The 15,583-nt window shown below is 37.7% G+C and overlaps 1 protein-coding gene across 1 annotated transcript in view; it reads right to left on the minus strand.

Annotated features, from left to right (window-relative positions):
• LRRC2 (leucine rich repeat containing 2) overlaps positions 1-15,583 on the minus strand; it is a 193,424-nt gene that overhangs the window by 72,120 nt on the left and 105,721 nt on the right. Inside the window, exon 5 of the mRNA XM_051996718.1 lies at positions 9,065-9,201. Within this exon, the coding sequence (XP_051852678.1) occupies positions 9,065-9,201 (137 nt within the window). The remainder of the gene's footprint in view (positions 1-9,064; positions 9,202-15,583) is intronic.

The raw sequence follows: 15,583 nt of genomic DNA on the forward strand, positions 1-15,583 counted from the left end.
CATTGAAGGAGCCTCTAACAACGGCAAGGTTCGGCAATTACCCCCGGGTCCTCAGATAATTTGGGAAGACGCTGAGGGAAATACGGGCACTGTCCGCCCTTACATAGTTCCTAATCTACCTATTAACCTATGGGGAAGAGATATTCTCTCACAAATGGGTATTATTATGTACAGCCCCAATTTTGTAGTCACAAGACAAATGCTAAGCCAGGGTTTTCTCCCTCAACTAGGATTAGGGAAAAATAACCAAGGTAGCAATCAGCCTTTACAAGTACAGCCGTACCCTGGCCGTGCTGGCCTTGGTTTTCAGAACCATTTTTTATAAGGGCCACTGGTCCGCCCAGCCTGCAGGCGGATAAGATCAAAACACTCCAGTCTGGTTTGACCAGTGGCCCCTTTACAAAGAAAATATGTTGCGCCGTCCATAGATCCTTTTCGCTTGAAATACCCCAAACCTGCCACTAGACCTTAACCCTAATTTCGTTTAGGTACCCCAAAGCTAGACCTCAACATTTGGGGCACACTCAGAACCAATCTGGGTTTTGAGCTGTTCAAGCAGTATTCTTCCGGGAAGAATCTGCGTTCTTTCTTTGGTCTCACTCTATCTCTAAAGGTAGTGGGGAGAATATCTGTGTTCCGTCTCACCCTACTTCCATTTCAGGTGAAAAGGCTTCTTTGATCTAGACACTCCCCTGTCTCTAAAGTCTTTTCCTGGAGCAGATGCTTTGCTTGAAGAAACTCCCACAGACCAAATCCTTTAGAGAGAGAAAGGCCCTTCCTTTGCATCTCAATGCATTTCTAATCTTTTTTTCCTGTCACCAGATAGTCCTGCTCTCCAGCAGGAACTGTTGAGACACGAGAGGAAGTGTCTCTTTAACACCACCCTGGTCATGTGGCCGTTCTGGGGACCTTACCCTTCTCGGGGGTCCCAGGCCAGCGCTCTCTTTGCTCTGTTCTGGGGAGATAGCCGGAGAAACTTAAAAGGAGCTGTGTTTGAGCCCTTCTCCCACTCCACTGTTAAATGCAATGGAGTCTCTAATGGTCAGGCTGTAGCCACGAGGAGAAAGGTCACTAAATTGGGGTGAGTTTAGAGAATGTCTCTGCCCACGGCAGCTACTCCCTGGACAGGGGTAAGCAGTCTTCCCTTCAGGTTTTGCTCTCCCAGTAAGATCTGGGGACTTAGATGAGCTGCCCTGCCTTCAAGTTCCAGCGTGGAATCGCCAGAGGAGCCCTCGCCATTCAAGACGCACTGCGCTGGGTAAGATGGCATCTCTTCCTCCCCCACCCTCGTTCTGGCCTTTTCTTCCCCTTCTTACATGGAGTGGGGAGTGTAGAACTCGAGGCCTGGTTCGGACCTCTCCCATGTGGCTTGGCAACCTGTCGTTTAAATGCTCCTATCCTGCCCTCTCCTTGGGGTTACTGTACAGTGGGGAGATTGGGGACTCAATCTTAATCTTCTCTAATCTCCGGAAAGGTTATCACCAACTTTTAAAATAGAAATTTGCTAGCAATTTGGACAAGTGGGCCGCGCCCCTTCCAGACATTTACCTGGCTCTTAAAGCCGCAGCTTCTAGCCCTCGGGACGTGTGCTCGTCCTATACATTTAAACGGGACTCAGTTTCCCTGATTTGGTCATCAAGGCTGTCTACAAAGATGGGATTTTAAACTGCTCTCGGTTTTTTTCTTAGCTTCAGGGCACTACTTAAAACTTTCTTAGCTGCTTATGGAGAGATAATCTAGGTAAGCCAGGCTAGGTCTGTCTGTCTCACACTTTCCTACCTAACCCTACAGGTGGGAACTTTTTTGCTCCTAATTTTCTTAGTCCTAAAACCTTTTGCTCTTAGCACACTTGGTTTCTATTCTTTTCTGGATTGGCATTCTATGTCCCTGCCAACAAAGGATTTTTTCCTGGGCTCCAACCCTGGCCAGGTTGCAGCTTCAAGAAAGACCTTTGGAATGATGGCTGGGGAATAAAATTTTAGGTCAAGGCAAATTAAATTCTTTAGAAGATGGCTTTCTCCTCATTCCTTGACTGCAGCAAGAAATGAGTAAATGAGAGAAACTGAAGCCATTCAAGAATTCGGTGAATACCCTTAGGAAAGAAGTCTGCCTTTCCTGTGTGCTTTTCTATGTTCTCTAGACTTGTTCCCTGTTTTCCCTCCTCCATTCTTTGAGAAGTTACTGAGGGACTAAGATGGGATAGTTTACCTTCCTACTTAGATGGTGTGTTTTATAGAGGTATTGGGTAATTTGTAACTGAGTTATGCCTTAAAATTTGTCATCTCTGATGGGCAATTGTAAGTTATATGAAGTTTGGTTCAGTTACTTGTGAACTTCAAGATCTGTGTAATGTTAAATTTAAAACTATCTACTTAGATAAGAAAGATAGTTGTATAAGCTGTAAACCCTTTACTGTGATTCTTGAACTAGATTTTATCTGAAGTCCTAGATTAATGATAACTGATGTAGAAGATAAAATCCTTTGGGACTGCAGATAATATTTGCTGGGAGTTTTGAGTTCAGGTGTGATTGCATAGACCAGAAGTAGAACTGCCTTAAATAACTATTTTAATTTGTGGCCACACTATGATTGTTGCTAAGCTTTTTTCCTGGGGCTAGAGTTTCTTTATCTAAAGGTTTACTTCGCCCAGGTACTTGGGGCCGCTCCCACCTTGCCTTTTGAGAAAGATGACCGGCCTTTTACAATGTATGTTGATGGAAGGCAGGGCTAGGCCCCTGACTTGCGGCTCAAATGCCCGGGCTAATTTGAGCTCGCTGGGAAACTCTTGCAGTCTTGGGGGGATTTGTCGCTCATAGGACTCTGTGAGGCCCTGAGTCTTAAACTCTAGGTCTCTGGACAGGTAGGCTTGGCTAGGCCTTCTAGGGTGACTGGAGTCAATTGGCGACAATTGGCGTGTTTGGGTGTTTTTAGAATTTAGATTCCGTCCAAATTCAATGGGTGTGGCCCAGTCCCAGCCAGCCCTCGCGGAGAGAAATGAGAAAAATGATCAGAGAATATCGGTAGATAGTCCCTTGGGAAACGAATTAAGTAATTGGAACAAACTGCCAAAATATAAAGGAAAAAGCAAGAAAAAGATGATAAGGTATTGCTGCTTTGTCTGGGGTGACAAAGACATTGATGGAGGCACTATTTGGCCTAAATTTGGCTCCCTTGAAGATTGGGTGTGCCAAATACTGAATTTGTGGGTTAATAACAAAGAACCTGTTAATCCAGAGGAGGTTCTATATGCAGGACTATGACTTTCCGGGGCTTCTATAATGTTGAGTAAGAGTCCAAGTGTAAAGGACACGAAGGAGGAAGCTTTAAAGACCCAGCAATGGGACCCATTGTTATCTCTCCCTCCTCCATACTTATCCCCACCCCCAGAAGAAGCCATGGTTTTAGGAAAGGGAAGGTGAGGACTTAATCCCATCAGCTCCTCCGGGGCCCCTCAGGGCACGGGAGGATTTAATTCGATTGACCCCACCTGGACTCCAAAAAGAGTCATTCTCCTCTTTAAGGAAGGAATTAGATCAAATTCAAAGAAATATCCGAAATTATCCTTTGCCGGGAACTAAAACCCCAAGTCCTAAATTATATCCCTTAAGAGAGGTTCCTTCAGCCCAAGGAGGTATAGGATTTGTGAACGCTCCCCTGAGCACCACAGAAGTCAGGGCCTTTAAGAAGGAAATGAGGTCCTTGATAGAAGACCCCACTGGGCTAACAGAACAGTTTGATCAATTCATTGGAATTTGTCTCCTAGGACCTAACATGCTTCCTCCCAAACAGCTTGAAGGCGTTTGCAACCACACCATACCTGTCAACCTGACTTGGCAATATGTGGCCGCTCCTGACGGCTCTTATTTTGCCTGCTCTGCTGGCCTTACTACATTTCTGGATGCCCGATCTTTTATCAAAAAACGCGATTACTGCGTTTCTGTCTTTCTCTTCCCTCATATTAATATACACCAGGCCGATGATTTCCTTGATATCTGGGAAAGAAAAAGTACTGGCAATTTCAGGACCAGGAGGGAACCCCTTACTGCATTAACCCTGACCGTCCTCCTTGGCCTAGGAGCGGTAGGAACGGGGACGGGTATAGCCTCCCTCATACAAAATGATAAACAATATTCCCAATTGAGCGCTGCTATAGATAAGGATCTACAGGAATTACAAACAGGACTTAAACACCTTAAAGACTCAGTAGCATCCTTAGCTGAAGTCGTCCTGCAAAACAGAAGAGGCTTAGACCTTCTCTTCTTACAACAAGGAGGTCTTTGTGCAGCCCTCAAGGAGGAATGCTGCTTTTATTCAGATAAACTTGGCCTTGTTGAAAACAGCCTACAAAAAGTTAGGGACAGTCTGGAAAAAAGAAAACAGGAAAGAGAAAAAAATGAATCCTGGTATAAGAACTGGTTCTCCACTTCCCCCTTGCTATCCACTCTTCTCCCTAGTATTCTCGGCCCTCTTGTGGGACTCCTTCTCCTTTCTTTTGGCCCTTGGGCCTTTAATAAACTAACCACTTTCGTTAAATATCAAGTAGATTCTGCGATCACAAAAAGACACATCTTTTATCATCAGTTACGAGACCAAGACACCTTGGAACCTGAAGAGAAGATCGAACCACTCAAATTCACTGAACAGCTCCTGAAACAGACAAGGTGTCAACGATTGAGAAAACTGTTGTTCTCATGCTTTAAAAAATCTTGAATGTCTGTGTAGTCTGTGTGATATATGTTCCATGTTCTGTGTGGTTTGTCTGTTATGTTGTTGTTTGGAAAACAACGTTGCAACTGTACATAGTAAATTGGAGCTCCATGTTTGTCTGTGTGTGTCTGTGTTAAAAATTAAAATAAGCTTGTATGAGATAAGGATTCAGCTTCTGTATTGCAGGCTTAGAAAATATCAAGAAGTTTGAAAAATCTTTTTTTTTTTTCTCTCTCTCTGTCTCTGGCTGACTGCAGCAGCCTGTGAGAAGGGAGATAAGAGAAAAAGGAATTATACTTCTTTCGGAGGGTGGGGAATCCTGGAAAAAGCCCCTAATCTGTTTTTGCTGATTTAAAAGCTTTGTTAAGTTTTAAGAACAATGATTAAGGATAATTTGCATGTCTTTAAGGAAAAGCCTGCTAGAGTATAGAACTATAATATTCAAGCTTAGCCTGACCTAGGCAATAAATAGCTCTAGAGATAAGATGATAATCGCTGCTAGAAGAAATGTGGTAAAACTTTTAAAAACAGCTGTATTACTTTGATTCAGTTTGTTACCTTCTGAAGGTTGTTAACACAAGTTAATACTTTAAAACCAGCTCTGCTGGACATGTGTGGATCTTTGGAGGTTTATTATTCTCTATAGGGTTGAATCTTACAGGTTTTTGATGGGAAAAGGAAAGAGGAATGCAGGTGAGTTAGGAAGGACTGATTTGCAAGGGAAATTAAAGGTTTGATTGGTATCAGAAGGGTGAAAGAAAGACTTTTGGGAGTAGGTGAAGAGGTGGGGGAAGGAGTCACCCACCCCCACTGCCTTCTGCTACTTCACCAAAGGAGTATCTGGGAAGGAAAGTTCTTTAAGGAGATTGTTTAAGTAAGTAGTCAGAGGGAAAGAGAAAGTTGGAAATGGGTGGATTTGGGAAGAAACCTGATATTGGGAAACTGATGGGTTAAATCTTGAATAGGATCCCCATGTAGAAAATTGAGTGGGGAACCTGAGGGAAGTTTTTTCTAGGGGGTCAGGAGTGGGGGAAGGATGGCCATATGGAATCTTCTCCGCCCCTCACCTCCCTGAGTATGTTCCTGCCGCTTTTTTCTTAACTGATTACAGCCAGTGCAGCAAACTGTGATTTTTAAGGACATGCTTACTTTAGCTTAATTGATTGAATATTTGTTTCTTCATAAAGGTTTTCTTGGTTAAGAGATATGGTCGTAAAGGTGATCCATACTTTGGTACGAATATTTCTAAGAGTTTAATTGCTATGTTAAAAAAACCTTCTTGAATTCTTTTATGTGGAATTGGGTCTTTTGTATAAAGTTTAAATTGATTGTATTGGGTCATTCTGAGGTTATTTAAAGGGTCTCTGAACATAATAGTTTTTTCTCTTTGTCCTTTTGAAAATGTTTGTTACAATATGCAATTTGGGATATTTTTCTATGTATTGGGTATTTTAAAAGCAAAATGATTTGTATGTATAATGCTCACTTATGTAACATCTACCTAGATATGATAATTGTTCTAAGTTGTGAACTTACTGAGACAAAATTGCTTTCTGTTATGACTTATAAGGATATGATAAATAATTGTTTAAGATTTATCCGAAATTTGATGACATCTGTTGTTGGAGTCTTTGGGCTTAGAGTTAATTCGCTAATGCTATTTGGGAATTTTAAAGCTCCACCCTGTGACAGTTAATGGGACAATTGATTGATAAGCTGTTAAAACTCAATTGCTTAGGTTATGTTATAGTTATGTTCTTGAATTTTTCCTTCTGTAACTGATCTCTCTGATCAGAGCAATGGTCAATAGAACTGTTAATGCAATTCAATTATGTCATGCCCTGCTATTTTCAGTCTGGTTATATGTAATCATTGTATCCTAAATGCTTGGCCAACTGAGTATTTCGCCTGGTCATCTGTCTGTTACTGGATATTTGTGTTTTGTTCCTTTAAGGTTTCTACATAAGTGGACAATTAACAGAGGTCTGTAACACTGCAGCCGTTTGCTTGGCCTGTAAAGCAAACTCATCTCGTCACATAGGAAACTGCTGGCCAATCCATTTTGGCCTCCTCGTATTTTGCAACAGTCTGGTGAACTGAGTCTTTCTATCTGAGACTGATCCAATCTTTATGTGTTAGATTTGTGTTTTTGTTTTAGATTTTGGTCAAATTACAGATATTGACTTGCTTCTGGAACCTGGATCAGCTTTGATCAGCTTTGATTGCCAGCATGACACACCCACTCTACAAGGAATGAGAGCCTATCACTTCACAGCCTGAAGCAGCAGTTTTAAAATGAGACCATGGACTTGACCCTGCATCGACTGTACTTTGGACTGATATGAGGGACTTTGGGAATGGTTGACTGACTGTTAAACCTTGCCTGGATCATCTATTACTGTGTGTTTTAAGATTTGATATGGATTTGTTAAAACTATGTAATTATTGCTGTTATGTTTGAGGGCTTTTTAGGAAATGCTACTGTATTAGTCTGTTATGTATAGGGATTTTGATTTGCTCTTGGGATTTATATGGGGAATGGTCATTTGAAAAGGGGAGGTAGAGATAGAACATTGGGGAAACTGGTATATTTTTTCAATATACCTGAAAGAATGGGAACTCTTAGCTCCTATTCACTTTGCCTTAAGCACTTTTGCCCCACCTCCTCCTCATATCCATACAAGGTCTGGTCTCAGGTATTGCCCCCTCGCATTCGGTAGTTAAGCTGTGGGTGAGCCAATGACGGGATTATTGTGGCCCCATATTTCAGGGTCATCATACCCTCTGGCTGCAGGAACACCCAATGACGGGATTATTGTGGGCCCGTTTTCCAGAAGCACACCCTGGAAGTTTGATGCTGGGGTGCTGGGACGGATGCCGCCCACATAGCCTAAGACAGGGGTCCTGCCCTTTTCTGGCCTTTTAAGGTCGGATTACTTGGGTACTGAATATGGATGCCGGCCACATAGCCTAAGACAGGCCTCCCACCTATATATTAATAAAGAAAGGGGGATATGCCAGAGACCATGCTCTTGAAGATATGCCAGAGACCACTCTTGAGGATATGCCAAGAGACCATGTCCTTGAACATTGCCATGTCCTTGGACGCAGGAGACAAAGAGCTAAGAAGATTAGCATACACCCTAAATTCCTAAAGATTAGATAATGTGTGTCCCAAGAAATCGGTCATCTCCGCCCAAGATCTAGATAACAGTATACTCTAGGATTTCCGCCACACCTATGTTCCGACATTCTTCTCATTGTAACCCCCCACTCAGAAATCCTATTTAATTAAACTCTCTTCATTCATTAAACAGAGACATTCACCATCTTAAAGCTTGAGTTGCCTCTCTGTCTCTCCGATTCCATTCCAAAGCACGTGGTGCTTTACAGACTGATTGTCTTACAGAGCCTTTGCTCCCCCTCGGCCCTGGTTCCCTTCGATGACCCACTGTTGATGTCCTGCCGGACAGGACAAACTATATAGCACTCCCAAGGCCAGATTACTGCCACATTTCCCTGGATATACTGGATAAAATACCAAGCCTCATCTTCCTTTGTTCAAATCCAACCTCAAATATTTACTAGCTGTAAGACGCTGGCCAAGTTATTTTCCTCAGTTTCCTCATCTGTAAAATGAGCTGGAGAAGGAAATAGTAAACCACTCCAGTATCTTTGTTAATAAAACCCTAAACGGGGTCACAAAGAGTCAGACACAACTGAAAAACAATTCAAAATAAAAACCTTCCTGCCATTGAATCTCTCCTTGACATGTGCTTTTCCCAGATCTCAGCTCTCCATAGTCACCCCCATACCTCAGCCAAACTTAGATTTATTCTTATTTTCAACAGATCAATCCAGTTATAAGCAAAATGTGACATTTTGCTACATTTGCTTTACAAACACTATCTTATTTAATCTTCACAAAACCTCTCATTTATCCCCAGTTGGAAAAAACTAAGAAAAATAGAAGTTTTTGTTTTTTTGCTGGTACTTGGGTACTAGATATTCTCTGAGATCCATTTCCATCACGGATATATTATGCTTCATGATGAGCTGATTGCCTTCTTTTGCCTTGGATAAAATAATTTAGCACGAAATTGACCCTCAAACCTGTAATTTTCATACTTGCTAGTTTGATATCATTGTAATTTTTTCTTTAACCTGCCTTATAAATGATTTCCTTCTTCAATAAATTGTTTTATGGTCTCAAAATTAAAACAGATTAATGAGTAGTTTTAATAAAATAGATTTTAGTTTATACAAATCCCTCCCTGTACTTTATGTTAAGTAAAATGAACTAGTTCCATAATTCCAATAAAAATAAATCTCCACATAGAAATGGATATATCTTACTTCAAATGGAAGCTCCGTTAATTCTAGATTTCCAGACAAATCCAGTTTCTCCAGATTTTCACAGTCTCCTAATTCTGGAGGAATACTCTTCAGATGGTTGAAATTCACATTGAGTTCTTTCAGGCTCTTCAAATAACCTGTTGCCATAGAATGTTGCCATCAGTTGAACAGGTGTCATTTGAAAGAAACAAAGTCATTTATGAAATATTTGCATAAATAATAATTCTACATGGAATTAAAAATTGAATAGTCTATGAGCAGATCGATACGTAATTTCCCATATATTTTGCCAAGATCATAAATTGTAAAATAATTTGTCATTGTTTCTTGTTATTTGCCCTTTTTTATATTCCCAGTGAAATTATATGAATCCTCAAAATAGTGGACATGCTTTTTTTATTGTCCTATGTTCCATCTCAAGATCAAGCACAGTGCTTGCCACTTGGTAAACCTTAAATGGGCCAATTCATGTTTTGCTCCAAAGCACCAAAATTTATAGAAAGCATAAATATTTTAAATAAATCATTGAAAAAATTTGGTAATTTTAAAATGTGTTACATTTACAAATTGACAACCCTCTCTTAAAAAGCATAGAAACAACTGAATTTAAGACCTAGATAGCAAGAAAAGTTAGTTAAAATATGAAGCAACCAGTCATATTATTAATAATATCCATCTATGGGCCTATAATAACTAATTTTCTTTCTAGCTCACATGAATTCGCCTTAATTATTTCTTGAATTATTTTCACCTCATTTATTGCATAATTGATTTGAGAGAATATCTTATGCTACTTCTTTTGAGGAAGCTATTTATTTCAGTTACCAAAAGTGCTAAACATTCAAAAAATGTCTATTGCATTGAGGTATTTTTTTTTAATGAGCAACTGCATTCAATTCTTTCAATTAATTTTGTTTACATTCAATAAACAGTAAGTGCTTACTTTGCACAATTTAATAGAGATAGCTTGATGTAGTGACTTAAGATTCCGGAAGTCCTATTTTCAAATCCTATCTCAGACTGGCTATAGAACACTAAATATGTCACTTGACTTCTTTCTCACTCCCTCATACAACAATCTGAGACAATCTAGCCACAAGGTAAGGTTTGTTTTTGCACATTGTTTGAGAATTTTGTTAAATTACTATGCATTTCTGAAAGAGAGAAACAGAGAAATGGAAGGCTTGTGAGGAGAGAGAGAAAGAAAAAGAATATTTATAGCTGTACTAGGTGTCCCAAAAGTCTTCCTGCAATTTAAAGCTTTAGTAACTTTTGGGACAACCTGCATAGAGATCATATCATTCCCTACAAAAGATTAATACTTAAATTCAATACTTAAAATTCAATAATCATTATTTAGAAATAATTAGAAGCATTATGATGTAGATGCTGAAGAAAATATAAAATGTTCCTGCTTTCATGAAGCTTACAGTCTAGTAGAGAGATATCTCATATACTGAGGACCTAAAATTACATTGAGATATATTATAAACATATTGATAAGGACATTTTTTAAGTGATATGCAAGACTGAGGAAATAAAAACCATTATCAAAAAGGATAATAGTAAGAAAATGAATTTCCAAGTTCACGTTGCAAAATACCACTGAAAATGATGGAGTTATAATTAATATTTAGTTAATTTCATGTTCCTGCAATATTTATGGATTTTCCAAAGACATGTAGAATTTAAATTCTACTTCAGCTGAACTTTTAGAATTTTACAAATATTGTCATTACCATGAGAGGAAAGAAAACAAGCCAACCAAAAAAATACCTCCATTAGTATATTCAGAACAATTTATAAATAAATTTTATAAGGAAACACATTTTCATTCAATCTTAGGTAAATATTCATAGACCTATTTTTAGATTTATATACTAATTCAAAATAAATCTGTAAGTAAAGTTACTACAAAAATTGTACTAATATGCAAAGTAACTAGGACAAAGTAAAATAATTAAGTTCTTATATTATGAAGCTTACAATTTTTATATATTTTAATTTTTAAATTTTATTTTATTTAAAAAAGACTAAGAAAAAGAAAAACAGAATAAAAAGAAAAACAGAAAAGGAATACAAAACAAAATGAAACAAAACAAAAAACAACATTGTCATAGGCTCAACAGACATTAGGGAGGATTCAAAATATTTACCAATTACCAGATCAAGAAAGTATATATATGTTAGTAGAAGAAATTATATTCATGAGAGTCTATCTTTTTTTTTACTTTCTTGTAAATTATTCTTTTATTTGTTGCTGTGCACCTTTTTTACTTTATTCTTTTTCTCCCTTTCATCCCTAAGCAGCCTATAGTTAAGAAAGGATATATATATATATATAGATAGATAGATAGATAGATAGATACATATATAACCACACACACACACACACACACACTATCTTTCCTATTCTTGATAATCCTTTGCTTTAATTCTGTTCCTAACTTGCCTCCCTCACCCCCTTTTTTATAGATTTTGGAGGGTGCTATACCCTTCATGATATATATGTAGTGTTGCCTATTTAACCTATTCCTGATATGATAGGGTTTTCAAATCTAGGAGCCTTCCTAGCCCTCTAATACCTTTGTTTCTACTATTCCTCTGCACCTCGTTTGTATAACATAATTACTATGTTTACCTTAACTCTAGCCCAAATTTACTTTTGAATTACTCCATTGTTAATAACAATCTTAAACATATGGTATATATTAGCCATTAAAAAAATAATTTGTAGTTGTTAAGTTTATTGAGATTGATCTTTGATATTGGCTCTTATATGCTAAATTTTCTATTAAGTTTGGGTTTGGTTGATAGAAAGAACTGGAAATCTTCAAGTTCATTTAATGTCTATTTTTTTCTCATTCAATATTGAATATATATAAATCAAAATTATAATTTTGCTGGATATGTTATTTTTGGCCACAGGACTAAGTCTTTTGATTGTTGGTAGATATGATTCCAGGACCTACAGACTTTTATTGTGGCTGTTGATAAAGTCTTGTACAATTCTAACTGTAGCTCCAGTGTATTTGAATTGTTTTTCTTAGTTCTTGCAAAATTTTCTCTTTTACCTGGGGGTTTTGAAATTTGGCAATAATGTTCTTATGTGTTTTTCACAAAGGATCTCTTTAAGATGGTGATCAGTGGATTATCTCTTTTTCTACTTTCCCTTCATGTTCTATCACTTCAGGACAAGTTTTTTGGATTAGTTCTTGCATTATTGTGTCAAGGTTCTTATTTTTGTTCACAACTTTCAGGCAACCAAATATTCTTATAATTTCTCTTCTTGATCAATTTTCCACATCTGTTGTTTTCCCTATAAGATATTTCACATTCTGTTCTATTTTTTTTTTATTCTTTATAATCTGTTTTGTTATTTCTTAGACTCTCCTAGCTTCACTGGCTTCCCCATGCCCAATTCTAATTTTCATCTTTGAGTCTCTGTATCTCCTTTTCTAGTTGGTTAACTTATTTTTCATAATCTAGTTTTTCTTGGATGGTTTTTATTTCATTTTATGCTTTATTTTTCTTCAGCATCTCTCATTTGATTTTTAAATTCTTTTTTTGAGTTCTGTAAATTCTCTATGGGCAGGGAGCCATTTCATGTTACTCTTTGGCATAGAATATTTTTTTCCTTAATTCTCTGTTCTGAAGATGAACCCTGGTCTTCCCTGTTCCCATAGTAAGTTTCTATGGTTGGGTTTCTTCTTTTTGCCAATTCTTTTTTTTAATAAGAGGTATTAGTGTAATTACCTCTAATGCTGGGGGAGGAGGGAAATGGTGTCTCTAGCTTCACTTCAGTTCTCCCTTCTGACTAGAACCCCAAAGCAAGAGCTCCCCACTCTAGCAAGTGCCTGCAGCCAGCAGCCTCCCTGCCCCACTGCCTCTGCACTCGTGGGTATGCTGGTTCCTTTTTGCCCAGGACTATGTCCCTAAGCACAGCTAGGTCTGGCATTCCTAATCAGCCATGGTTCTCTCTGTCTTCAGGACTCAGCCCCTGACTCCCTATCCAGGAGGTGAAAGTTTCTGTGGTTCCTGCTGAAGCTCCAGCCATACCATCTAGTTCCATATTGGTGATTCTGCAGAGATAGCCCAGAGATGTTTGCACTTCACTCATGTTAATCCTGGCCCAGAATCTTTCTTCTGATCTTCTGGGTTGTATTATCAAGAGGATCCCTGTTCTGACCCATCTTCTTGATTTTTCACCAGTCTATGTTTGCATGAGGTGCAAATTTGTTCACCTCAGTTAAATCTGAAGAGTCTGAAATTTATCAACCTATTCCACCCTCTTCCCAGAATCCTCCCCTCCTTTTTTTTTTTTAAATTTCATATGCAATATTGTAGTTAAGTGGCACAGAGAGCTGGGGTTGATGTTAAGAATTTGTTTAGTAATTTTCAATTGTGTCTGACTCTTAATGACCGATTTGTGATTTTCTTGGCAAAGATACTGGAGTAGTTTGCCACTTCTTCTCCAACTCAATTTATAAATAAGGAAACCAAAGCAACTGGGATTAAGTGATGTGCCAGGGTCACACAGTTAGTAAGTGTCTGAGGCTGGATTTGAACTCAGGAAGAGGAGTCAAACCTGACTAAAAGCCCAGAACTATTCACAGCAGCATAATCTGAATTCAAACTGGGCAAGTCTTTTAACTTCTGTCACTTGTAATGTGAGTAATACCATCTGCCTCACAGAATGTTTGTGAAGATAATTGAGATCATATTTATAAAGCCCTTATGATCATTGCATGGTATCTAGTCAGCACTTAATAAATACTTGTTCCCTTCTGCTCTTTCAACATATCTTCTTTATAATACTGTTAATTTTTCCGAAAATTTGGTAATGATAAGGGAGTCACAATGTTTTGATATATTCTCTTATTCTTCATCATGAAAGTACATTTATATATTTTTATTATAAAAGTTTTAGAGTCTAGCCTTCATTACATTACATAGGATTTTAATATACTGTAAATCACATAAATTCTAAGACCATTGAAACATGCTTTCTCTCGATTTGCTGAATAAATTTCTTTTTTTTTCTTTTTTTTGCTGAGGCAATTGGATATTAAGTGACTTGCCCATGGTCACATAGCTAAAAAGTGTTAAGTGTCTAAGGCCAGATTTGAACCCAAATCCTCCTGACTTCAGGGCTGGTGCTCTATCTACTGTATCACCTCGCTGCCCTACTGAATAAGGCAGCATTATTAATTAGGCAAGGTTAAGAAACCCTGGTATGGGTTGGTGACATATGGGATGGCATACATTGTATTGTGGTATTATATCTCCATTCAGAAATTTCTTTAATTCTGGAACAATTTGTTTCTCAGTTTCCTGATAGAATTTGTCTTTCAATGGTGACAAATCTTGAAAGTTTTTTTTTTAATCCTCAAATTATATTTTTGAGTGAATGTTTATGGTTAACTGTCTTCTCTTAGTTGTTTTGCTTTGTCCTTAAATGAAAAACTGAGTTTCATCTGGATAAATTTTTGTTGTTCTTGAATTTTTTCTCTCATGTCCAATTCTCCATTACCCCATTTGGAGTTTTCTTGGCAAAGATACTGGAGTAGTCTGCCATTTCCTTCTTTAGCTCATTTTATAGATGAGGAACCAAAACAAACAAGGTTATGTGACTTGCCCAGGGTGATATAGCTAATAAGTGTCTGGGGCCAAATTTGAACTCAAAGTAAAAAATCAGCATTCCAATCACCAACACTGAGCAACCTAAGCAGCTTTTTGTACTAAATTCTAGAACTATTTTTTTTGAAAAAAGACAAAACACAATGTCTGTCCTCAAGGAACTTAAGATAACATGCAAACAAATATATGTAATATATCAATATCAAATATTACAAATATATCTTGACATATAGAACAAATAGAAAAGATTAATAGAGGCAGATATTTTTTAAAAGGATGCCCAAGAAATCAGTAGGTAGTATTAAGGAGAAAGAGTATTCTGAGCATAGGGGATAGCTCAAAAAATACCAGAAGCAGAAAAATGGAGTATCTTATTAGTGAAACACTCAGGAGGTTAATGTCACTGGATCTTAGAATACTTAGTGAGGAGTAATATATAAGAAGAGTAGAAAGATAGGAGGACATTAAGTTAAAAATATCTTGAAAGCCAAACATGGCATTTTGAACTTGATGCCAAAAGCAATAGTGAGCTACTAGTTTTTTAATTTATTTAATTTTTTTTCTCCAGTAACATTTAAAATAAATTTTTTACATTTGTTTTTAAAACTTTGAGTTCTAGACTCTCTCCCTTCTCCCAGCCCCCAGACCCCATTAAGAAAGCACATGTGAAGTTATGCAAAACATTTCTACAAAAATCATGTGAAAGAAAACATAGATCTCTGTCCCCCCTTAAAAAAAAAAAAAAAAAAAAAAAAAACACCCAGCCCTCAATAAAGAATAAAGTTAAGAAAAAAAAAAAAAAGAGAGAGAGAGAGAAAGAGTTTATGATTCAATCTGTATTCAGATACAATCAATTCTTTTTTTGGGTACAGATAATAT

This window comes from Antechinus flavipes, chromosome 1 (assembly GCF_016432865.1).
Source record: "Antechinus flavipes isolate AdamAnt ecotype Samford, QLD, Australia chromosome 1, AdamAnt_v2, whole genome shotgun sequence".
In the NCBI taxonomy this organism is placed as follows: domain Eukaryota; kingdom Metazoa; phylum Chordata; class Mammalia; order Dasyuromorphia; family Dasyuridae; genus Antechinus; species Antechinus flavipes.